This window comes from Trachypithecus francoisi, unplaced genomic scaffold (genome assembly GCF_009764315.1).
Source record: "Trachypithecus francoisi isolate TF-2019V2 unplaced genomic scaffold, Tfra_2.0 Lachesis_group6, whole genome shotgun sequence".
Lineage (NCBI taxonomy): Eukaryota > Metazoa > Chordata > Mammalia > Primates > Cercopithecidae > Trachypithecus > Trachypithecus francoisi.
The window spans coordinates 26,793,273-26,819,899 of NW_022681471.1; the positions used below are offsets into that span (position 1 = coordinate 26,793,273).

At 41.7% G+C, this 26,627-nt stretch overlaps 1 protein-coding gene across 1 annotated transcript in view; it reads left to right on the forward strand.

The window, feature by feature from the left end:
• F8 (coagulation factor VIII) overlaps nt 1-26,627 on the forward strand; it is a 219,291-nt gene that overhangs the window by 9,710 nt on the left and 182,954 nt on the right. Inside the window, 2 exon segments of the mRNA XM_033201915.1 lie at nt 21,897-22,018; nt 24,407-24,529. Coding sequence (XP_033057806.1) covers nt 21,897-22,018; nt 24,407-24,529 — 245 coding nt within the window.

Below are 26,627 nucleotides of genomic sequence, written 5' to 3' on the forward strand. Positions count from 1 at the left end.
GTTTTTCACTCCTTGGAGGTATGATTTACATACTGTAAAAATCACGTATTTTCAGTGTGGAGATTTTTTTCCTTTCCTAAATCTCCACTTTTTCATTGATATAAATTTACATATCATAAAATTCACCATTTTAAAGTGTACAATTCAGTGTTTTTAGTGAATCCGTAAAGTGTGCAACTATCATCTTTATTTAATTCCAGAATATTTTCATCACCTCAAAAAGAAACCCTGTAATCATTAACAGTCACTTCTAATTTTCTTCCTTTCCCCCCTTTCCCCAGCCCTTGGCAACCATTAACCTACTTTCCGTCACTGTGGTTCTGCCTATTCTGAATATTTCATGTAAATGAAGGGATAAAATATGTGGCCTTTGTGTCTGGCATCTTTTGCTTAGCATGTTTTCAGGATTCTTCCATTTTTGCAGAATGACAGAGGAATTAAAATAAGAAAAGAAAGATATAGTAAGAATGAAACTATTTTCATTTTTTAATTAAAAAAATCTTCCATGTTGTATGTATCAGAATTTAACTCCTTTTTATGGCTGAATAATACTCCATTGTATGGATAGACCACATTTTGTTTATCCATTCATCTGTTGATGGACTTTTGGATTGTTTCCCCTTTTGGCGATTATGAATAATGATACTATAGAACATTCATGTACAAGTCTTTGTGTACATGTGCTTTTATTTCTCTTCAGATATACTTAGGAATATAATTGCTAGGTCACATGGTAATTCTATGTTTAACTTTTAGAGGAACTGCCAAACTTTTTCAAAGCAGCTGCACCATTTTACATTTTCACTAGCAAAGTATGAGTGTTCCCATTTTTCCATATTCTTATGAACACTTGTTACTGTCTGTCTTTTTAATTATACCCATCCTCGTGTGGATAAAGTGATATCTCATTGTAGCTTGGATTTGCATTTCCCTGATAACTAATGTTGTTGAGAGTCTTTTCATGTGTTTATTGACCATTTGTATATCTCGTTTGGAGAAATGTCTATTTAAATTGTTTGTGTATTTTAATTGGATTTTTTTTTTTAGTACTGAGTAGTATAAGTTCTTTATATATTCTTAATATTATACCCTTATCAGAGCTATGACATGAAAACATTTTTCCCATTCTGCGGGTAGTATTTTCACTTTCCTAATAGTATCCTGTGATCCAAAAGTTTTTCATTTTGATGAAGTCCAATATTTATTTATTTTGCCCCTTTGGTTGCTTGTATTTTTGATGTCTATCTAAGAAATCGACATCAAATCGAAGATCACAAAGATTTAAACCTATATTTTCTTTTGAGGCTTTTGTAGTTTTAATTCGTACATTGAGGTCATTGATCCACTTGGAGTTAATTTTGGTATATGGTGTGAGGAAGGGATCCTATATAGCCTGCAGATGAGCAATGTTAGTGACCTTGAAGTAGAGGTCCAGATTATCAGTAGCCTGGCATCTAACTAAATAACCATTTATCCACTAAAGTTAGTCTTGTTAACAATTAATATTGAGATAATTTTACTTCATACACTGTGTATATTTTAGTGTCCATCTAGCATGCAGCCTGAGGCTAGAGAATAATAGTTGAGTTGAATTGAATAGAATACATCATTAATTTATTATCTACCTTTCTATTGTTGTATAGGCAGTCACATGTATTTACCAGAAAAAAGTTGATAGAATTTTTATTTTGATGAAACCCTGTTACACTTTAGATTATTTTGATACTGATTAACAGGATAAGCTGACTCTGGACACATCCTGACAGCCTCTGCCAAGGTTTGAAATAAACAGCTGGGAAAATTCAGTTTTATATTATCTGTTCCTGCAGCTGCTCAGTTTCTTCTAACCATGGGTCAGGGAATATAATAGGTTTTCTGATTAGTTTTAGATAAAATGTGAAAGAACAGTTCATGTCAAGGACAATGGTTGCCAATATATTTGGCAGGATTTCTATATTGAATCCCAAGGGAAATACACAAACAAAACCCCACAAAAGTTAGGAAGGAGTAAAACCCAGGAATCCTGGAACATTTTGTCGCTTACTATGCAGATTAGCCTGAAAGTGTGAGACAGGCAAATAAATCACGTGTTTCTGCCACAGTGGAAAATATTCACTCGAATGGCAAAGGTCTCAGGCTGGGGAGCTGGATATTGTCCTGTAATAGTTTAATCTCAGAACTGAACCACATACTTGGAGGATGTTAATGCTCTTAGGAACGTCTAGTAATTCCGTTAGAATAGAGTCCTGTCCTGAATCACATACTGCTTGACCTAGGGCCTTCTTGTTTCTCTGTCTCACAATCTTGTTTCTCTATCAATTATGTGTTTTCACTCTTCCCTCAGAGAGGGAAAAAGTGTTTCTGTGTGCTCTTGATCCTGTTCCCTTTCTGATCTTCCAATCTCTTGCTCTAGAAGATATTTTATATGTGTCTTATATCTTCATTTTAGTCAGAAACATTTATTTATTTATTTATTTATTCGTTTATTATTTTTTTGAGACAGAGTCTCACTCTGTCCCCCAGGCTGGAGTGCAGTGGCGTGATCTTGGCTCATTGCAACCTCCGCCTCCCAGGTTCAAGCGATTCTCCTGCCTCAGCCTCCTGAGTAGCTGGGATTACAGGCATGCCCCACCACGCCCAGCTGATTTTTGTATTTTTAGTAGACAGGGTTTCATCATGTTGCTCAGGCTGGTGTCGAACTCCTGACCTCAGGTGATACTCCTGCCTCAGCCTTCCAAAGTGCTAGGTTTACAGATGTGAACCATTGCGTCTGGCCTTTAATCAGAAACATTTAAAGTGAAAGCACTGTGGTAACTTATGTTGAAATACCTTAGAAACCAATGGAAACTGCACAGAGAGGGGGTAGGATAGACTCGGTGGAACCAAGGATATAATGTGGACAAAGGAGAAAGGTAGCAAACTAGGGATGAGTTGGTGAATGTGAAAGGACATAATAATGTTAAATGACTAAAAACTGCATAGGCTTATGTTAAGACTAGTGCCATGGAAATGTTTAGAGATAGATGACATTAAAGTGTGTTTAAATATAAATTAATGTTACAGGTTGTGTTCCCTAGATGTAGACTCTGAGATGAAGATTAACATGCAGGAATTTTATTTGGAGTGTTCTTGGGATCAACACCTGACGAATCAGGGACAGGCAGAGGGAGAAGCACGCTGCCCGGTAGGCTCCAGGACAGCCTTGTTGGACCTTACAGGGAGCTCTGGAGCTGGAATGAACCTTCCAGGTTGGACCAACATGTCCAGGCCTCTGTGTCCCTGCACTGAGCACTCATGAAGTACTGTCCATCCTGGGACATGGCAGAGTCGGCCCTGGGAAGAGGCGTGGTCTGCCCAGAGAGGGGGTGGGGCCTGTCCTGGAAATGGGCGGGGCATGTCCTGGTAGAGGGGCGTGGTCTGTCTTGGGAAGGAAGGTGTGTGGCCCCCACAGGCAACATTCCTCTGGGGCAGTCCCGGTGCACACCTCAGCGGAGGTGAAGGCTGACGTCCCACATCCAGCGGCTGGGACTGGGGGGTTCTCTCCTAGGCTGCCATCTGGGCGCCCCGCACCTCGGTGCTGCTCAGCTCCAGGTCGTCGTGGGTTCAGGGCTCAGCTGCACGCTCCTGCCCGCGCCCTGGCGTGATGGCACCCCCAGCCCCTGCCATTCTTCCCCCTCACCCCCTCTCCCCGCCACTGCTCTGCATTGCCCTGGGTTAGCCAGGGGGGCCAGGTGGCTCCCGCCCTACACTCTTGCCTTTTTGCTGCGGCGGCCTTCTAAACCGCTGGTCCCAGAGCTGCAGGGAGGGGCGGCACAGACTCCCCACGTGGCTCATTAGGGATAGTGGTAATCAGAGTTCTTTTGCTACCACTCTTTGATTCCCAAACCCTGTGTAATCTTCTTACTGGGGACACAGAATCATCTTTGAATTCATACATATACAGCACCTTGGTGGCTGGCCCTCCATCCTCACAGAGACCTGCCTCCAAGCTGGAGTTTTACCTGTGCCTGGTTGAGAACCCACTCCCTCATCTCTTTTGCTGTACAGTGATTCCCCAGGTCTACACGGTGTTATATGGAATTCCACAGCAGTGAATCAAATCCTCTGTAAGATTTCAGATAGTGGTGCTGGCTAAGGCCCTGCAGGGAGGAAAGGCTAAGCTATGCCAAGATTGGGTATGTCAATGAAGTCCTGTCCTTTCTAGGAGGGAAGGAGTCCAGTGTGTCTGGCCACCGAAAACCTGGTTTGTCTCTGTGATGGACAATACCATATTGCAGCAGTCCCCAACCTTTTTGGCACCAGGGACTGGTTTCGTGGAAGACAATTTTTCCAGAGACTGTGGGGTGGGGTTGGGAATGGTTACGGGATGAAACTGTCCACCTCAGATCATCAGGCATCAGTTAAGTTCTCATAAGGAGCACAAAACCTAGATCCCTTGCATATGCAGTTCACAGTAGCATTCGCACTCCTATGAGAATCTAATGCGGCAGCTGATCTCACAGGAGGCAGAGCCCCGGCGCTAATGCAAGTGATCGGGAGCCACTGTAAATACAAATGAAGCTTTGCTCCCTGCCTGTTGCTCACCTCCTGCTATGTGGCCCCATTCCTAACAGACCACGGACTAGTACGGGTCAGCGGCCCAGGGGTTGGGCCTAATATGGCATATTGGGAGCTCAGCATTGGTTTTTGTTGCTGGCAGGTTGAACTTTGGTGGCAACAGTAGCTAAATCAGTTTTAGTCAGTGGGAAGCCACACTTTTGGGTCCGTGCATAAATTCTCTCTCTGCTGCTATAGCCACTTAGCTCACATCTTGCCAGTACTGGGATGGCCTGTGCAGAGGCTGGCTGATGTTAATTGCCAGAGTCATTTTTATCTGTGTTGTTGGTTAGTGCTTCCTTCATGGTGGATGCTTTCTGTTGGCATTAACGTATTATGTGGAGACTTTTCTAGTTTGTGTCCACTCACTAATATGCTTTTTGTCCCAACTTTTTACTGGAAGAGCTTCCTTATCAGTACGCTGGGCCCTGGCCTTCAGCCAGCACAGAAAGTCATTTGTCAAGGCCTTCAGTTGGCAGACGTGCTCCCTGGACTACGCGCTTTCTCGGGTGTCTCAGAAACCCTGGAATGGAGTGAAACGCAGGGCTACGTGGGAGAGCAGAGAGGCGAGAAGTAAGTCAGCCCCGCCTTTGCCCAACTCAGTGGGTCTCCTTGAGAGAGGTTTGCAGTTTCAAGGATACTTTTCAGCCAATCTGCTGCGAGATCCTGTGAAGGGGTGTGAAGGGTCTTCCTCTGTGACTGTAGATTGGCCAGTCTCCTTGTGTGTCTTAACAGTTTTCATTACATTTATGTGAATTAATGCAAAACTGCTAGGTTTAAACTGCTCGCCATTTTAGGGATCCCTTCTGGATTTTACCTTCCTTAAGAGGAAATTTTCCTCCTTTCCTCAGTTCATCCTTTCTGCCTTGGCTTTGACGTGGTCTGGAGGCCACAGAGCCTCCTCCTGAGAGCCTCTCTCTGGTGTGTCTCTTGGTGTCTGTCCATCGCTCTCCTCTGGATCATTCCCTGTGGTTCCTGTTGGGCGTGGCTCCATAAACGCACATAGCAGGGTCTGCTTTGTCTGCAACCTGATGCATTGTTATTTTTCACCAAAACTCGCAGTCCAGACATAACATTTCCGGGCCACACTCTTTGTCAGAGCTCCAGGGGCGCAACCCTGGGGACCTGCTGGAAGGTGCCACCGTGACGTGTGCCTAGATGTGTTTTCCCTCAGTTACCACCGCGTTCCTGTGGTTCTGGTGGCTGGAGGGTGACCGTGTGCTTCATGAAGGGGGTCCTTACTGCTTCCCATCCACCCTTTTCACGGAAAGCCCCTTGTCACATGTTGTCAGCGTTTCTAAGCGATTCCTGCCGATCTTGTCTGCTAAGATTGTGGCAGCGTTTCCACAAATTTATAGCTGGCAGTGAATTGTCCCAAAGCAAATCAGACGGAATAAAATGTTTCCAACACTGTTCAAATGCTGACAACTTACGTGCTTCCTTGGGCGATTTTACAGCTTTTTAAACACACGAATAAAAATTATTGTCTGCTTCTTTCTCCTTTTTCTTTCTTTTTTTTCTTGCATACAGAAAGTTTATAGGAGGGGGATCCTCTGAATCAACACCCATGGGGGAGTGAAGGAAGCAGCATTGGGTAAAAGAAGTTGAGGTGATACAGTCTGAACAAAGGTCAATCCCACAGGCAGCTCAAGCTAGGATGGCTCTGCAGAGATGTTCTCTATTGAGACAAGTTGTCTGAACCTATATAGTCCCACATTTACCAGGAATAAGGCATGAGTTTGGGTGTGGTGACTGACTTCAGCCAAAATTGGTTCCCGGAGACGAATTCAGATTAGAGTTGTCAGCTGTCAGCACACCCAGCAGCTTAGGGAATAAGTGCTTTAGTCCTGAAGCGGTGAATCTGGACACCAGCCTCCACTATGGTCCACCCTTTCTGCTGCTCAGATTCATTTGCTTCATAAGTTCTGGAATGGTTCCTTCAGGATTCTGATGGACTCCATTTCCTGGGGAAACAAAAGAGAAAGCTTTGGAACAGAGCACAACTCCTGCTGCTTTAGCTTTTCTTGAGTCTGCAACTGGCACTCATCATCTTTCCCTTCTACTCCCCATTCTAGATCCCTCCCCCCACCACCCTCTCAATTTGTACTTCTGCTGGTCCAAATGGGTTACCAGATAAGATACTTGGTCATCATGCCCTTTGTAAGCCATGACTGTACTTGTCCATTTATCATCAACATTGAACAAGGGCATACTAAGAGATACCCAAGCAGATGACCTGGCTGCCAGATATATTCTCCTCTGTCTCCATTGTGTAATGTCAGCCCTTCCTCCTGATGATCGGGGTTGGTTACTCTTGCCAGAATAGTGACTCTTTTCCTTACCTCTTGGTCTCTTAATAGTGATCTGAAGTAATATGATGGCAACCATAGTTTCAAGTTTAATGAGACTCTTGATGTGTCCACTGGTGGACGTATTCCCCTTTGAAGAACCAGTACTTCTAAACTCTCAGAGCCCAGAGTTGGGATAAGAGGCATAGTTTCCCTAATTGGGTCACTAGGAGTGATGGTAGTGTGAGGCTGGTCCTACTTCCAGTCCTTGTTTCCCAAAACCATATATTTTACTTAGGAACACATGGCACTAAATGATGGCCATTGATGTAGAGTATATACTGCATCCTGGAGGATGGTGCCTTATTCTTAAGGGTATTATATCTAAGCTAGTGCCTCAGCTGTGCCTTCAACAAGCTGTCCTACTACTCTATCAGGTGGGTAGCTTCTGGGTAGTGGATTCCATGGTCATGTATCTTCTTGCTTTAAAGTAGTTCTCTTGGTCTGATGCAATGTTATGTAAGATGAAATATTCTGTGAGGCCTTGAATGGTGGTGTTTACTGAGGCTCACCAAGCGACTGAATGATTTTCTTGAGAAATGGTGACATATCAGAGTCTTAGCTTTGGTCTCTGTTACTGGCAAGTTGAATATTAACATCAGTAGCTGTATCTGTATTGATGAGTCCATGATGTTGGGCCCATGCATAGCCTCTGCCATGGCTCCTCCGTTCATACATCCATTTTGCAATAATTGGAGCACCAACAGCAGAGGCTGGTGAGCATCAAGTGGCTAAGTCATTCAGTCTACTTGGTTGTTTAGTACTGTTTCTGTGCTGATGTTCTTTATTCATTCTGTAATGCATGTCCTTTGTAGATTCAATTTCCTTCTCTCTGAACAACTTCTTTGGATATTTATTGAAAGGCAGGTCTACTGGCAATAAATTCCTTCAATTTTTGTTGTCTGAGAAAGTTTTTATTTCTCCTTCATTTTGAAGGATACTTTCACAGACTTCAGAATGTTAGGTTGGTTGTTTTTTTCTTCCCTCAACACTTAATGTGTCACTGCACTCTCTTTTTGTTTTTATGGTTTCTGAGACGAAGTTGGATGTAATTTTTATTTTTGCTCCTCTATAGATAAAGTGTTTTTCCCCATCTGGTTTCTTACAACATGTTTTGTCTTTGATTTTCTGGAGTTCGAATATAATATGCCTAGGTGTAGGGGTTTTTTTTTTTTTTTGAGACGGAGTCTCGCTCTGTCGCCCAGGCAGGAGTGCAGTGGCCGGATCTCAGCTCACTGCAAGCTCCGCCTCCCGGGTTTACGCCATTCTCTCGCCTCAGCCTCCCGAGTAGCTGGAACTACAGGCGCCCACCACCTCGCCCGGCTAGTTTTTTGTATTTTTAGTAGAGACGGGGTTTCATCATGTTAGCCAGGATGGTCTCGATCTCCTGACCTCGTGATCCGCCCGTCTCGGCCTCCCAAAGTGCTGGGATTACAGGCTTGAGCCACCGCGCCTGGCGGTGTAGGGGTTTTTTATTTGTTTGTTCATTTGCATCCATCTTTTTTTTTTTTTTTTTTTTTTTTTTTTTTGAGATGGAGTCTCACTCTTTCGCCCAGGCTGGAGTGCAGTGGCACGAACTCGGCTCACTGCAATCTCCGTCTTCTGGGTTCACACCATTTTCCTGCCTCAGCCTCCCAAATAGCTGGGACTACAGGCACCTGCCACCATGTCCGGCTAACTTTTTTTGGATTTTTTAGTAGAGACGGGATTTCACTGTGTTAGCCAGGATGCTCTCGATCTCCTGACCTCGTGATCCACCCACCTCGGCCTCCCAAAGTGCTGGGATTACAGACGTGAGCCACTGCGCCCAGCTGCATCCATCTTCTTTGGTATTCTCTGAGCTTCCTGAATCTGTGATATGGTGTCTTGTGTCTGCCATTAATTTGGGGGAAATTCTCAGTCATTACTGCTTTAAAAATTTGCTTCTATTCATTTCTGAATTCTTCTTCTGGAATTTCCATTATGTGTATGTTACAATTTTTGTAGTTGCTGTTCCACAGTTTTTGGACATTCTGGACCCATGCATAGCCTCTGCCGTGTTTTTTGTTTGTTTGTTTTTTGTTTTTTTCAGTATTTTTCTCTTTGCTTTTCAGTTTTGGAAGTTTCTATTGTCATATCCTCAAGCTCAGAGATTCTTTCCTCAGTCATGTGTTGTCTACCAATGAGCCCATGAAAAACATTCTTCATCTCTATTACAGTGTTTTTGATCTCTAGCCTTTCCTTTTTATTCTGTCTTAGAATTTCCATCCTTTTCCTTACAATATACATCTGTCATTGCACATTGTCTACTTTTTACATAAACCCTTAGCATATTAATCATAGTTTTAAAAATTCCTGGTCTGATAATTATGACATTCCTGCCATATTTGACTCTGGTTCTGATGCTTACTTGTTCAGTCTCTTCAAATTTTGTGGGTTTTGCCCTTTAGTATGCCATGTAATTTCTTGTTAAAAGGTGGACATGATGTGCTGGGTAAGAGGAACTGCAGTAAATAGGCCTGTAGTGATGTGGTGGTATTGTAGTGGGAGGGAAAGCGTTCTATAGTCCTATGGATTAGGGTTCAGTCTTTGGCTGAGCCTGTGCCCCTGAAGTATGCCCTTCACCAGTGCTTCTCTGATTTCCCAAACCCCCGTAGGTTGTACAAGATAGCTAGAGGGGGAATGGAGTTGGATGTTTCCTTTTCCCTAAGTAGGTTAGGCTCTGATATAAGAGCAGAATGTGTTGCCATATTTCAAATGGTTACTTCTCCCTTGTTCCTGCCAGAAACACAGGGATTTTTTTCTTCAGTATTATTACGAGGACCTGGTAGAGCTCCTAGAGGTAAATTCACAACAGCATGGGAACCCATCTATTACTGGTTCCCCCTGAGGGTTTTTTTTTTTCAGTCCATAGCCTGGTTTAGTTGTTGAATAGGTAATACACTTCCATGGTTTAAAAATAGAAAAACATACAGAAGGTGTCTAGTGATAAGCTCTTCCAGCACCTGTTCCTGTTGTTATATTGTCAGACCCCAAAATATAACCACTGTTAGGGATTCCCTGTGCATTTTTCTAGAGTTTTTTTCTTTCTTTCTTTTCTTTTTTTTTAAATTATACTTTAAGCTCTAGGTACATGTGTACAACGTGCAGGTTTGTTACATATGTATACATGTGCCATGTTGGTGTGCTGCACCATTAACTCATCATTTACATTAGGTATATCTCCTAATGCTATCCCTCCCCCTCCCCCCACAACAGGCCCTGGTGTGTGATGTTCCCCTTCCTGTGTCCAAGTGATCCCATTGTTCAATCCTCCCACCTATGACTGAGAACATGTGGTTTTGGTTTCGTCCTGTGATAGTTTGCTGAGAATGATGGTTTCCAGCTGCATCCATGTCCCTACAAAGGACATGAACTCATCCTTTTTTATGGCTACATAGTATTTCATGGTGTATATGTGCCACATTTTCTTAATCCATTCTATCATTGATGGACATTTGGGCTGGTTCCAAATCTTTGCTATTGTGAATAGTGCCGCAATAAACATACGTGTGCATGTGTTTTTATAGCAGCATGATTTATATCCTTTGGGTATATACCCAGTAATGGGATGGCTGGGTCAATGGTATCTCTAGTTCTAGATCCTTGAGGAATCGCACACTGTCTTCCACAATGGTGAACTAGTTTACAATCCCACCAACAGTGTAAAAGTGTTCCTATTTCTCCACATCCTCTCCAGCACCTGTTGTTTCCTGACTTTTCAATGACCGCCATTCTAACTGGTGTGAGATGGTATCTCATTGTGGTTTTGATTTGCATTTCTCTAATGACCAGTGATGTGAGCATTTTTTCATGTGTCTGTTGGCTGCATAAATGTCTTCTTTTGAGAAGTGTCTGTTCATATCCTTTGCCCACTTTTTGATGGGGTTGTTTTTTTCTTGTAAATTTATTTGAGTTCTTTGTAGGTTCTGCATATTAGCTCTTTGTCAGATGGATAGATTGCAAAAATTTTCTCCCATTCTGTAGGTTGCCTGTTCACTCTGATGGTAGTTTCTTTTGCTGTGCAGAAACTCTTTAGTTTAATTAGATCCCATTTGTCAATTTTGGCTTTTGTTGCCATTGCTTTTGGTGTTTTAGACATGAAGTCCTTGCCTATGCCTATGTCCTGAATGGTATATTGCCTAGGTTTTCTTCTAGAGTTTTTATGGTTTTAGCTCTAACATTTAAGTCTCTAATCCATCTTGAATTAATTTTTGTATAAGGGTGTAAAAAAGGGATCCAGTTTCAGCTGTCTACATATGACTAGCCAGTTTTCCCAGCACCATTTGTTAAATAGGGAATCCTTTCCCCATTTCTTGTTTTTGTCAGGTTTGTCAAAGATCCACACACTGTAGGTGTGTGGTATTATTTCTGAGGGCTCTGTTCTGTTCCATTGGTCTATATCTCTGTTTTGGTTACTGTAGCCTTGTAGTATTGTTTGAAGTCAGGTAGCGTGATACCTCCAGCTTTGTTCTTTTGGATTAGGATTGTCTTGGCAATGTAGGCTCTTTTTTGGTTCCATATGAACTTTAAAGTAGTGTTTTCCAATTCTGTGAAGAAAGTCATTGGTAGCTTAATGGGGATGGCATTGAATCTATAAATTACCTTGGACAGTATGGCCATTTTCATGATATTGATTCTTCCTATTCATGAGCATGGAATGTTCTTCCATTTGTTTGTGTCCTCTTTTATTTCACTGAGCAGTGGTTTGTAGTTCTCCTTGAAGAGGTCCTTCACATCCCTTGTAAATTGGATTCCTAGGTATTTTATTCTATGTGAAGCAATTGGGAATGGGAGTTCACTCATGATTTGGCTCTCTTTTTGTCTGTTATTGGTGCATAAGAATGCTTGTGATTTTTGCACATTGATTTTGTATCCTGAGGCTTTGCTGAAGTTGCTTATCAGATTAAAGAGATTTTGGACTGAGACGATTGTAAATATACAATCATGTCATCTGCAAACAGGGACAATTTGACTTCCTCTTTTCCTAATTGAATACTCTTCATTTCTTTCTCCTGCCTGATTGCCCTGGGCAGAACTTTCAACACTATGTTGAATAGGAGTGATGAGAGTGGGCATCCCTGTCTTGTGCCAGTTTTCAAAGGGAATGCTTCCAGTTTTTGCCCATTCAGTATGATATTGGCTGTGGGTTTGTCATAAATAGCTCTTATTATTTTGAGATACGTTCCATCAATACCGAATTTATTGAAAGTTTTTAGCATGAAGGGCTGTTGAATTTTTTCAAAGGCCTTTTCTGCATCTATTGAGATAATCATGTGGTTTTTGTCTTTAGTTCTGTTTATGCTGCATTATGTTTATTGATTTGCGAATGTTGAACCAGCCTTACATCCCAGGGATGAAGCCCACTTGATCGTGGTAGATAAGCTTTTTGATGTGCTGCTGGATTCAGTTTGCCAGTATTTTATTGAAGATTTTTGCATCAATGATCATCAGGGATATTGGTCTAAAATTCTCTTTTTTGTTTTAACTTTGCCAGACTTTGGTATCAGGATGATGTTGGCCTCATAAAATGAGTTAGGGAGGATTCCTTCTTTTTCTATTGATTGGAATAGTTTCAGAAGGAATGGTACCAGCTCCTCCTTGTACCTCTGGTAGAAGTTGGCTGTGAATCTGTCTGGTCCTGGACTTTTTTTGGTTGGTAGACTATTAATTATTGCCTCAATTTCAAAGCCTGTTATTAGTCTATTCAGGGATTCAACTTCTTCCTGGTTTAGTCTTGGGAGAGTGTAAGTGTCCAGGAATTTATCCGTTTCTTCTAGGTTTTCTAGTTTATTTGCGTAGACGTTTTTATAGTATTCTCTGATGGTAGTTTGTATTTCTGTGGGATTGGTGGTGATATCCCGTCTATCATTTTTTTATTGCGTCTATTTGATTCTTCTCTCTTTTCTTCTTTATTAGTCTTGCTAGGGTCTATCAATTTTGTTGATCTTTTCAAAAAACCAACTCCTGGATTCATTGATTTTTTTGAAGAGTTTTTTGTGTCTCTATCTCCTTCAGTTTGCTCTGATCTTAGCTATTTCTTGCCTTCTGCTAGCTTTTGAATGTGTTTGCTCTTGCTTCCCTAGTTCTTTTAATTGTGACGTTAGGGTGTCCGTTTTAGATCTTTCCTGCTTTCTCTTGTGGGCATTTAGTGCTGTAAATTTCCCTCTACACATTGCTTTAAGTGTGTCCCAGAGATTCTGGTATGTTGTATCGCTGTTCTCCTTGGTTTCAAAGAACATCTTTATTTCTGCCTTCATTTTGTTATGTACCCAGTAGTCATTCAGGAGCAGGTTGTTCAGTTTCCATGTAGTTGAGTGGTTTTGAGTGAGTTTTTAAATCCTGAGTTCTAGTTTGATTGCACTGTGGCCTGAGAGACAGTTTGTTATAATTTCTGTTCTTTTACATTTGCTGAGGAGTGCTTTACTTCCAACTATGTGGTCAATTTTGGAATAAGTACGATGTGGTGCTGAGAAGAATGTATGTTCTGTTGATTTGGGGTGGAGAGTTCTGTAGATGTCTATTAGGTCTGCTTGGTGCAGAGCTGAGTTGAATTCTGGATATCCTTTTTAACTTCTGTCTCGTTGATCTGTCTAATGTTAACAGTGGGGTGTTAAAGTCTCCCATTATTATTGTGTGGGAGTCTAAGTCACTTTGTAAGTCTCTAAGGACTTGCTTTATGAATCGGGGTGCTCCTGTATTGGGTGCATATATATTTAGGATAGTTAGCCTCTTCCTGTTGAATTGATCCCTTTACCATTATGTAATGTCCTTCTTTGTCTCTTTTGATCTTTGTTGGTTTAAAGTCTGTTTTATCAGAGACTAGGATTGCAACCCCTGCCTTTTTTTGTTTTCCATTTGCTTGGTAGATCTTCCTCTATCCCTTGAGCCTATGTATGTCTCTGCATGTGAGATGGGTCTCCTGAATACAGCACACTGATGGGTCTTGATTCTTTATCCAATTTGCCAGTCTGTGTCTTTTAATTGGAGCATTTAGCCCATTTACTTTTAAGTTTAATATTGTTATGTGTGAATTTGATCCCATCATTATGATGTTAGCTGGTTATTTTGCTTGTTAGTTGATGCAGTTTCTTCCTAGCATCGGTTACTGAAGCTTGTGCATTTGTCACGTAGTTCTCATGCTGTGGTTTTCAGCTCTATCAGGTCATTTAAGGACTTCTCTACATTGGCTATTCTAGTTAGCCATTTATCTAATCTTTTTTCAAGGTTTTTAGCTTCTTTGCGATGGGTTTGAACTTCCTCCTTTAGCTCAGAGAAGTTTGATTGTCTGAAGCCTTCTTCTCTCAACTGGTCAAAGTCATTCTCCATCCAGCTTTGTTCTGTTGCTGGCGAGGAGCGGCATTCCTTTGGAGGGACAGAGGCACTCTTTTTTAGAATTTTGAGCTTTTCTGCACTGCTTTTTCCCTATCTTTGTGGTTTTATCTGCCTTTGGTCTTTGATGATGGTGATGTACAGATGGGGTTTTGGTTGGATGTCCTTTCTGTTTGTTAGTTTTCCTTCTAACAGTCAGGACCCTCAGCTGCAGGTCTGTTGGAGTTTGTTGGAGGTCCACTCCAGACCCTGTTTGCCTGGGTATCAGTGGAGGCTGCAGAAGAGTGAATATTGCTGAACAGCAATTGTTGCTGCCTGATCGTTCCTCTGGAAGCTTCGTCTCAGAGGGGTATCCGGCCATTTGAGGTGTGTTGTATCCGTCTGCCCCTAGTTGGGGGTCTCTTCCAGTTAGGCTACTCAGGGGTCAGGGACCCACTGGAGCAGGCAGTCTGTCTGTTCTCAGATCTCAAACTCTGTGCTGGGAGAACCACTACTCTCTTCAAAGCTGTCAGACAGGGACATTTACATCTGCAGAAGTTTCTGCTGCCTTTTGTTTGGCTATGCCCTGTCCCCAGAGATGGAGTCTACAGAGGCAGGCAGGCCTCCTTGAGCTGTGGGGGGCTCCACCCAGATCCAGCTTCCAGGCCGCTTTGTTTACCTACTTAAGCCTCAGCAATGGCAGGCACCCCTCCCCCAACCTCCCTGCCGCCTGGCCGTTAGATCTCAGACTGCTGTGCTAGCAATGAGGGAGGCTCCATGGTCATGGGACCCTCCAAGCCAGGCGCAGAATATAATCTCCTGGTGTGCCATTTGCTAAAACCCTTGGAAAAGCGCAGTATTAGGGTGGGAGTGACCCGATTTTCCAGGTGCTGTGTGTCACGGTTTCCCTTGGCTAGGAAAGGGAATTCCCTTCCCCCTTGCGGTTGCTGGGTGAGGCTATGCCTTGCCCTGCTTCGGCTCTCGCTCGTTGGACTGCACCCACTGTCCTGCACCCACTGTCCTGCACCCACTGTCCGACACACCCCAGTGAGATGAACCTGGTACCTCAGTTGGAAATGCAGAAATCGCTTGTCTTCTGTGTTGCTCACACTGGGAACTGTAGCCGGGAGCTGTTCCTATTTGGCCATCTTGGAACCTTTTCTTTCTTTCTTTTTTTTTTTTTAAATGGATTCTCGCTCTGTCACCCAGGCTGGAGTGCAGTTGTGTGATCTCAGCTCACTACAACCTCTGCCTCCCAGGCTCAAGCGATTCTCCTGCCTCAGCCTCCCAAATAGCTGAGATTATAGACACATGCCACCACTCCCGACTAATTTTTGTACTTTTGGTGGAGACAGGGTATCACCATGTTGGCCAGGCTGGTCTCGAACTCCTGACCTCAAGTGATTGAGCTGCCTCCCAAGTGCTGGGATTACAGGCATGAGCCACCATGCCCGCCCCCCTCCCCAGTGGAGTTTTAAACTCTCAGACTTGTCCACACTGAGCTTGCAGCAATTTGTCAATTACAGTTCAGGTTTTCCTACCCTGATGCTGGTTCCCATGGAAGTTTCTGTGCTTAGGTTTTGGCTTCAGTAAGTTGTGATTCTCTGTATTCACCTGTCTTTCCAATGTGTGAGGGCAGCAGATTGACCTGTGACCTCACTTCTCTGGCTTATCTGAAGAAGAGTTGTTGATTTTTCAGTTTCTTCAGCTTTTTACTTGTTAAGACGGAGTAGCACCTTCTAAGCTCCTTACATGCCAGACTGGAAACCAGAAGTCTGATTGTCTACTTTTTAAGTATGTTGCCTTTTCAAAATTAAAAATTACTCACACCAATCTTTCTCAAACTTTTCCAAAAAATGTAAGAGGGAACATCTCTCAACTCATTCTATGAGGTCAGCACTACCCTGATCCCAAAGCCAGACAGAGACATTATGAGAAAACAAAAACAAAACAAACAAACAAAAACTACAGGCCAGTATCTCTTATCATGCAAAAATCCTCAACAAAATACTAGCAAACCAAGTCCAGGAGCATATTAAAAGGATTATGCAGCATGACTACATGGGATTTACTCCTGGAATGCAAGGATGTTTTAATATACAAAAATCAGTCAATGTGATACACCACATTAACAGAATGAGGGACAAAATGTGATTATCTCAATTGATGCTGAAAAATCTTTTGACAAAATTCAATACCCTTTCATGATGATAACACTCAACAAACTAGGAATAAAAGGAAACTATATCAACATAGTATGAACCATATGTGAAAAACCCACAGCGAACATCATACTCAATGGTGAAAACCTGAAAGCTTTTCCTCTAAGATCAGGAATAAGACAAGGATGACCCCTTTCACCACTTCTACTCAACATAGTGCTGGAAGTCCTAGTCAGAGCAATTAGGGAAGAAAAAGAAATAAAATACATCCAAACTGGAAAGGAAGAAGCAAAATTATCTCTGTTCACAGATGATGTAATATTTTTTGTAGAAAACCCTAGCAATCACACACACAGGCACAAACACACACACACACACAACACACACACACATACCACTGTTAGAAGTAGTCAATCAGTTCAACAGAGTAGCAGGATACAAAGTCAACACAAAAAAATAAATTGTGGCTGGGCATGGTGGCTCACACCTGTAATCCTGCACTTTGGGAGGTCAAGGCAGGAAGTTTGTTTGAGGCCAAGAGTTGGAGATCAGCCTGGGCAACATAGCAAGACCCTGTCTCAAAAAATTTAAAAAAAGATTAGCCAGAAGTGGTGGTGCAAGCCTGTAGTCCCAGTTACTTGGGAGGCTAAGGTGGGAGGATCACTTGAGCTCAAGAGTTCAAGGCTGCAGTAAAGCTATGATTGTGCCACTGCACTCCAGTGACAGACCATGACCCTCTATCCTAAAAAAAAGTAAATAAAAATTTAAAACATCAGTTGCATTTATATGCACCAAAAATGAACACTTTAAAGGAAATGAAGGAAATAATTCCGCCTACAATAGCATATAAAAGAATAAAATACTTAGGAATTAACCTAACCAAGGAGGTGAAACACTTGTGCAATGAAAACAACAAAATATTCCTGAAGGAAATTAAAGGAAACATAAATGAATTGAAAGACATCCTATGTTAATGGATTGGAAGACAATATTGTTAAGGTGTCAATATTGTTAAGATGTCAATTTATAGATTTAATGCAATCACTATCAAAATTCCTGTGACATTTCTTGCAGAAATAGAAAAACTCATGCAAAAATTCATATAGAATCTCAAGGGGCCAGGCATAGTGGTTCACGCCTGTAATCCTAGCACTTTCGGAGGCCGAGGTGGGTGGATCACGAGGTCAGGAGATCGAAACCATCCTGGCTAACCAGTGAAACCCTGTCTCTACTAAAAACACAAAAAATTAGCCGGGCGTGGTGGTGGGAGGAGGCTGAGGCAGGAGAATGGCATGAACCCAGGAGGTGGAGCTTGCAGTGAGCCGAGATCACGCCATTGCACTCCAACCTGGGCGACAGAGCAAGACTCTGTCTCAAAAAAAAAACAAAAAACAAAAAAAAACTCAAGGGACACTGAATAGCCAAAATAACTCTAAAAAGAACAAAGTTAAAGGACTCATATTTCTTGATTTCAAAACTTACTACAAAGCTACAGTAATCAAAACAGTGTGGTACTGGCATAAAGATAGACATATAGACCAATGGAATAGAATAAGGAGTCCAGAAATAAGCCCTTTTGTATATGGCCAAATGATCTTCTACAAGGGTGCCAAGACCATTCAATAGGAAAACAATAGTCTTCAACAAACAGTGCTGGGAAAACTGGTTATCTACATGAAAAAGAATGAAGTTGAACCCTTATCTAACACCATATAAAAATTAACTCAAAATGGATCCATTACCTAAATGTAAGACCTAAAATTATAAAACTCTCAGGAGAAGACATAGGGCAAAACTTTGTGACATTGGATTTGGCAATGACTGTTTGGATATGACACCAAAGGCATAGGCAATGAAAGAAAAACACAAATTGGACTTCATGAAAAAATTTTAAATTTGTTCATCAAAAGACACCATCAGCAGAGTTAAAAGACAACCCATAGAGTGGGAGAAAATCTTTGCAAATCATATAAGAGATTACTATCCAGAATATATGGAGAACTCCTAAAACAAGAAAGCAGACAACCTGATTTAAAAATGGGCAAAGGACTTGAGTCAGCATTCCTCCAAAGAAGATATACAAATGGCCAATAAGTACATGAAAAGATGCTCAACATCACCAATCATTAGAGAAATATAAATCAAAACTACAAAGAGATACCGCCTCACACCCATTAGGATGGCTACTATCAAAACTAAAACAGAAAATAATGAGTGTTGGTGAGGATGTGGAGAAATTGGAACCCTTGTGCACTGTTGGGAATGTAAAAATGGTACAGCTGCTGTGGAAAACAATAGGGCAGTTTCTCAAAAAATTAAACGGTATTACCATATGATCCAGCAACTCGACTTCTGGCTATATATGCAAAAGAACTGAAATGGGGTCTTAAAGAGATATTTATACATCAATTTTATTAGGGTTCTTCAATGAAACAGATCCAAGAGTGTGTGTGTGGATGTGTGTGTGTGTGTATGGTAAAAATACAGGGTTCGAGTCAGAAGGCAGAACCAAGAATGCTTATGTCCAAGGGCAGAAGATAGATGTCCCAGTTCAAACAGGGAAAGTGAATTTGCCCTTCCTCTGTCTTTTTGTTCTATTCAGGCCCTCAGTGGAATGGATAATGCCCACCCACATTGGTAAGAGTGATCTTCTTTACAAATTCAAATGCTACTCTCTTCTGGAAACATCGTTACAGACATACCTAGAAATACTGTTTTACCATGTATCTGAGCATGTCTTAGCCCAGTCAAGTTGACAGATAAAATTAACCATCATATCCATGTTCATAAGCAGCATTATTCACAATAGCTAAATGTGGAGGAAGTACTGCAAGTGTCTATTGACAGATGAATGGATAATCTAAATGTGGTATATACACACAAAGCATTACGAAAGAAGGAAATTCTGACACATGCTACGACATAGATGAACCTTGAGTATATTATGCTAAGTGAAATAAGCCAGTCACAAAAAGACAAATGCTGTATGATTCCACTTATACTGGGTACTTAGAGTAGTCACAATCATACAGAAAGTAGAATGGTAGATGCCAGAGACTGGGGGAGGTGAGAGTTATTATTTAATGTTTATACAGTTTCAGTTTGCAACATAAAATTAATTCTGGAGGTGGATGGGAGAATATTACACGTTTTCTTTTTTGAGATGGGATCTCACACTGTTGCCCAGGCTGGAGTGCAGTTTTGCGATCATAGCTTACTGCAGCCTCAACCATCTGAGCTCAAGTGATCCTCCCACCACAGGCGCCAAAGTAGCTAAGACCACAGGTGCACACCACCACGCCTGGCTAATTATTATTCTTTGTAGAGGCCAGGTATTGCTATGTTGCCCAGGCTGGTGTTGAACTCCTGGGCTGAAGTGATCCTTCTGCCCTGGCCTCCCAAAGTACTGGGATTACAGGTGTGTGCCACCACACCTGGCCAGAATATTTAATACTACTGAACTGTACATTTAAACATGGTTAGGCTGGGCGTGGTGCCTCACGCCTATAATCCCAGCACTTTGGGAGGCCAAAGAGGGTGAATTGCTTGAGCCCAGGAGTTTGACACCATCCTGGGCAACATGGTGAAACCCTGTCTCTACAAAAAAATTAGCTAGGCATGGTGGCGCACGCCTGTAGTCCCAGCTACGCTGGTGGCTGAGGCGGGAGGATCGCTCGAACGCTCGAACCTGGGAGGCGGATCTTGCCACTGCACTCCAGCCTGAGCGACCGAGTGAGACCCTGTCAAAAAAAAAAGATTAAGATAGTAAATTTTATGTGTATTTTACCACGATTATTAAAACTGAAATCCCCATGGGTCACTGATTTACCAATTTAGCCATTTTCACCATTTTTAGATTCTATTTTCCTTCTCTATCTCAGCATTCTGACTAAAGGAAAAGCAAACTTTCTTACAAGAATGAATGATTCTCCAGTGTGGCTGCTCCTGAAAGGAACAATGAGACTTTTGTTATTTCACCACAAGATTGAGAAAGAAATAAACAAGTGATAAATGCCCAGACCCCTTCTTACTCATTTCACATCCTGATGATCTGAGGCATGGTATGGCTTTTATTCCAAGCATGTGAATACTTACAATCAGAAACTCCCTCTCCTTTCCCTCACTTTATCATTATTGCTGTCATTTATGACAATGGAGGGAGTGTCTCGCTGGATGATACTTGGGGTTCTTTCTTCAGTAGTCCGCCATACCGAGCATTTATTTGTGCTGTTCTCCATCTTTCACATCTACCACTTTTCAAAAGCCCCCGAGAGTCAATAAGACACGAGACTCAAAACAACTGCTTCACATCTAAGTGTATGTCTTTAAAAATCTCTCCTTTTCCATATTTATGTCTGATGTGTTTTGTTATGGCACAGTGGCATGTAGTATATGGTTCATAAGTGAATCAATGTACATCTGTGGAGGGCGAATGCTCAATTTTAGATCTACACATGAAAGCTTTTTTTCCAGGGCAGGAGCCTTGCTTTCTCCGACTAAGCCTTAATTACCCAAATGCCCTTGTGTTGTGCCTTTGGCTTGTTGAAATGATACCAATTGGTAAAATCTGATGGGAGATAGAAGTTAGATGTCCAGAAGCATAAAAGTCAGGAAGAGAGGCTCTTTATGGCATAGAGAAAGCTGTAGAACTGCTCCATGGTATGCAAAACTCATCAGCACATGAAACTAGTGAGTGGAGATAGTCACCTTCAACCACTTTGTAATTTCTACCAATTCACTTGGGGCCAGTGTCCCTTATTCACCAAGATTCACATTGGTCCTTTTGATTATTTGGCCTGAGGAGGCCCCCGACATGCTAAACTGTCACTCAGGGAGAGAGGAAAAGTTGGGAACCAGCTTTCACTTAAAACGGCTTTGACAATGGAGGCAAATAATAGCATTTTGGAACATTTATATAAGTAATTATATAATTTCTGATTCAGTAGCTGGTTCATGAATAAATGAGTAATTGGGAGTATCTGAGTGGAGACAAGAATGAGCATTAACGTAGAACTGATTCTGAATTACAGCTCCTGGCACTAGTAGGTTTCAATATACATAGTCTGCTGAAAGGTAATTCTCTCTGTGATATTCCTGGTATCCCTAAGGAGGGAAGTATAATTGTAGGTACATACTGACAAAATTTGAATACAGGGTACTTAGATGAAAGTTATAGCCTGTTTTAGAGATGAAATTGAAGGATGCAGTAGCTATTGCTTTGGCAAAGGATTTTTGGCTGATGCAGTGTATGGTTACTGATTTTATGATTCTTATCACATGACACCTAATGTGTCAGTTGACTTGTGAAAACAAGTGTTTCAGTTTAATGGATGTTAGGGATTTATATACAACTTCAAATTTGCCTCCTTGTTAATAGTAGAAAAGAGTAGTATGGAAGCATTACTTCCAGCTGCTTTTTGAAGCGTCCACCAAAATGAACGACTTTTTCCTTTCTTCACAGATTTCCTCCTAGAGTGCCAAGATCTTTTCCATTCAACTCCTCAGTCATGTACAAAAAGACTGTGTTTGTAGAATTCACGGATCACCTTTTCAACATCGCTAAGCCAAGGCCACCCTGGATGGGTAATAAAAACAATGTTGAATGCTAATTATGAAATTGGGTATCTTATTTTCTATCACAGATTCCCCAATCTTGAGGTTGCAGTTAAAAAGTGCAGCTGCCAAAGAGAATGTTTCCCTAACTGCTACCTATAGGGAAATACACTGACTGCATTTTCTGTCTTTTTGCTGGGCCATCTTCCTCTGCTTGGTCTGTGCCAACTGCTTACCTCTAATTAGATGTCAAATAAAATATGTAACAACATGTTATGATAGGACATTTTCTGTCCTAGAATTGTTGCTGAGAATTACAGGTGGGAAGTATCCCCTTATTCTAAAGAGAGGTATCAGCCTGTCGATTTAGAATTTGTTCAGGTAATAGTCCAAAATTGGTTCTGCAACCCTTAGCCCCTGACTCACCTCCAACCTTGTATTTAAAAAAAGGCTAGGAACTTATGAAAAACTTTAGATTTGAATATTTCTTTGGAGAGCCTCTTTGGTGTTTTATGTGTTGCTTACCCCATGGGGGATGGGAAGCCTGTCCCTCATGTCAAGTTATAATCAAGGAGACCTCGGGAGAACCACTTAGAAGACTGGACAAGGTACCTATGGAACTTGGGAGACACTGACTACTGCCTGGTTTTTATCTGGACAAATTTTCAAGGTCAGAGGCCAAAAGGACTTCTGATGGAATAGCAGGGGGAGTGGGCTGTAGTGGGAGCTAACTGCACTACCACTGTTAGGTGTAAGGCCAGGAAGGTCACTGAATAGGACTTGTCTTACAAAGACTCTGCCTCAGAGGTCTTCCTGCCAGGGTTAGATAACCCCAACAGAAAAAGCCTGTGTGGGTTGTACTACCAGAAGCAGAATCTGAGAGGAGAGACACAAGTGACCAGCAAGAGAAGGTATATCCCATGCTAAGATCAGGTACAGTGGGGTGTCTCCATGTTGGCAGGGAGAGGTCTCCAAAGAACTCATAAGATCCCTAAGAAAGAAAGGCAGAATTTTGGTATGTGTCACAACTAGGGAGTACTAATGCCACATTATCACTGCTCCTTCCAAGAAAGAGTTTGTTATTGTGCCTTTTTTTTTTTTTTTTTACCTCCCCCCACCCTCCGTCCCGCCGTCCTTTCCACTTGCTCCTACCATGGAGGGTCCAGAGGCAGAAAGGTGAGTTGGGGCAGAAGGTGGGAAAGCAGCGAAGCTGCCAAAAAAAATTACCTTTACATATTGCAAATTTCTGGGGCTGTCAGAACGTAGCTGCAGAAGGAAGGGGACTTGCAATTGCAGAAGACATCAAAAATTTGGTATTAGACTGGACTGGACTTGTTAGAACCTAAAAGTGATACTGTTGGTTAATATCTGAAGGTTACTGGAAAAGATTTGGGATCAGCCAAAGTGCAGGAAAAGGGAGATCTCACATAATGTAATTAAAAACAGTAGTCTAAGAAAAATAAGGCTATTTTATGTTTTTATCCCACTAAATCCAGTTCATTCAATACACTGTTTATAGGCATTTTATATTTAGTGTATTCATAAAGTGGAGCTCTTAATTTTCCTCTTGATTTTCTGTCATGGCCTTACTAACAACCCAGTTGCACAAGGCAAAATCATAGGCGTTTTCTTTGACTACTCTCTTTTTTTCTATCTCCAGCATCATATTTATGAGCAAGTCCTGTTGACTGTTACTCCAAAACAAGTTCCAAGTCTTCTTATTTCACTTCTTGTAAAATCCAATTCATCCAAATTCCTGTGGCCTGCAAGGTCCTACATGTTATGTTTCCTTTTTGACCATATTTTCTGTTACTCCCCTGCTGATTCACTGGGCTTCAGCCACATTTTACTCAACTAGACCAAGCTTATTTCTGCCTCTGGACTTTTGCATTTGTTTTATCTGTTTTCAATGCTCTTCCACTAATCTTTGAAAATCTTACTTCTTTTTCATTAGTCAGATCTCTACTCAAATGTCACCTCCTCAGAGATGCCCTTCCTGACTACTACACTGAAAGTATCCTCTACCTCCTGCCTCATAATTTTCTAGCAGACCACTATCTCTTATAATATTTATAACAACTTGAATTTTTCTTTTTCATTTTTTATATGATTAATATCTTGAGAATATGATCTCCATGATCTGTCCTGTTTGCTACTGCACCTCCAGTGCATAAGACAGTTCCTAGAATATAGTAGTAACTCTAGTTGAATAAATGAATGAATGAATTGAATGATTGCCAGAAATCTTTCCTCAGAGCAACCATAAGGTTAGGCTGATGTTGGCAAGCAAATACTACCTTTTATCAATAATTACAGGGGCATGCTTTTCCACTGTGACTTTGACTTTAACTTTTGTGATAACAGGTTTCCTGGAGTACTATCCCCAAGTGACCTTTGCTGGACATCTCATTCTTACAGGTCTGCTGGGTCCTACCATCCAGGCTGAGGTTTATGACACAGTGGTCATTACGCTTAAGAACATGGCTTCCCATCCTGTCAGTCTTCATGCTGTTGGTGTATCCTACTGGAAAGCTTCTGAGGGTGAGTTAAATACCCTCCTATTGTCCTGTCATTCTAGGAATAGAACAGTGAGATGTGTTTGCTTTGTAATGGTGGCACACCTGGAGTTGGAGCCATTCTCTTAAATACAAACTTACTGAAAAATAATAATAACAACAATAATGACTAATATGTATTGAGTTGAAGGTTGTACAGCTAGTAAGTTGTGGAATCAGGATTCAAACCTAACCCCATCTAACTCCAGAACTTATACTTGGAACCACTGTGCTACAGTGCAAGCATTCATATAAATAATGTTGAATTTGGTTCATGTAACTGAAAAGTTCCATGGAGTCAGTCAAGTATGGCTGGATCCAAGGATTCAAGGGATGCTCTCAGCATTGTGACCATTTTTCTCCCACCATCTCAGCTGGGCTGTCCTTTTTGTTTTCATTCTAAGGCAGGCTTTTCTAATATGATGGCAAAGATAGCCACTGGGAGCTCAAGGCTTATCTCATTCTTACAGATTGTGATCCAGGAGTGGGAAGGAAGCCTCTATCCCAGTATTTCTTGATGTTGAGTGGTATGGAAGAGTTAGAAAGCAGGAGGCAGCATCAGTCTCACCCAGTCCAATGACAATGGCCAGGATGATGGAGTTCTTCAGCACTCTCTTGAGAAAGGGTTCTGGTAGAAGGCGCTGAAAACCATCATTCTCAGCAAACTATCGCAAGAACAGAAAACCAAACACCGCATGTTCTCACTCATAGGCGGGAATTGAACAATGAGAACACTTGGACACAGGAAGGGGAACATGACGCACCGGGGACTGTGGTAGGGTGGGGGGAGGGATAGCATTAGGAGATATAACTAATGTAAATGACAAGTTAATGGGTGTAGCACACCAACATGACACACGTATACATATGTAACAAACTGAGAGACCTAGTGGTCTCCACACCAAGGACATACTGTTTTACGAAGCCCAGTAGAGTTGTAGTGTTAGTTATTTGAGAGGTAGTTAAAGTTAATTTGCTTGTAGGGCATCTTGATTTGAGACAGACAACTATATTTTCCACCTCTATGAAAATATCTCCCTGAATTTCCAAATCTCCAAAATTTCTGCTTTACCTGGGTCAGACAGACCTCTTTGATACAAATGAACATGGTCTGGAGATTGATGTGGGCAAGCTAGAGTGCAAAAAGTGGGCAAAGGATATGAACAGACACTTCTCAAAAGAAGACATTTATGCAGCCAACAGAGACATGAAAAAATGCTCATCATCACTGGTCATCAGAGAAATGCAAATCAAAACCACAATGAGATACCATCTCACACCAGTTAGAATGGCAATCATTAAAAAGTCAGGAAACAACAGGTGCTGGAGAGGATGTGGAGAAATAGGAACGCTTTTACACTGTTGGTGGGACTGTAAACTAGTTCAACCATTGTGGAAGACAGTGTGGCGATTCCTCAAGGATCTAGAACTAGAAATACCGTTTGACCCAGCAATCCCATTACTGGGTATATACCCAAAGGATTATAAATCATGCTGCTATAAAGACACATGCACACGTATGTTTATTGCGGCACTATTCACAATAGCAAAGACTTGGAACCAAATTCTTTCAACTCTTTTAAGGTCCTAACTGAACATTATGTGTGTTTCTTAACATTTACTAGATTATAAATATCTCAAGATAGGGAAATTCGTCTTATTTATTGCTGTGTCCTTAGCATATAACATACTGCCTACCCTATAGTGGATACTCAATGCAAGAATGAGGGTGCAGTGGGCACCAGTCACTTTTTCTTCCTAAAATTAAACATTTCTCACCTGTGTACCCCCTCAGAATTGCTTTTCTGAATGTACTTCAAACAGAACCTGCCATTTTCTTAAAGCCCATGCCTCCCTGACTATAGCAATTGATCTAGGGGTGAGCAGTTGACACTGGTATCCCACCTCCTTGGCCACAGTTGATCGGTCCAGAGATGGGCACCTTACCCAAACTAGGCCAGTGAGAGTACCTCCGCCAGCATTTTGAAATTTGTGAGAAAAAGGACCTACTATTACCAGGTAATCCTATACTTAGTGGATGGAGCCCAAATATATAATAAAATCAAGATTCTACCACTTCTTGT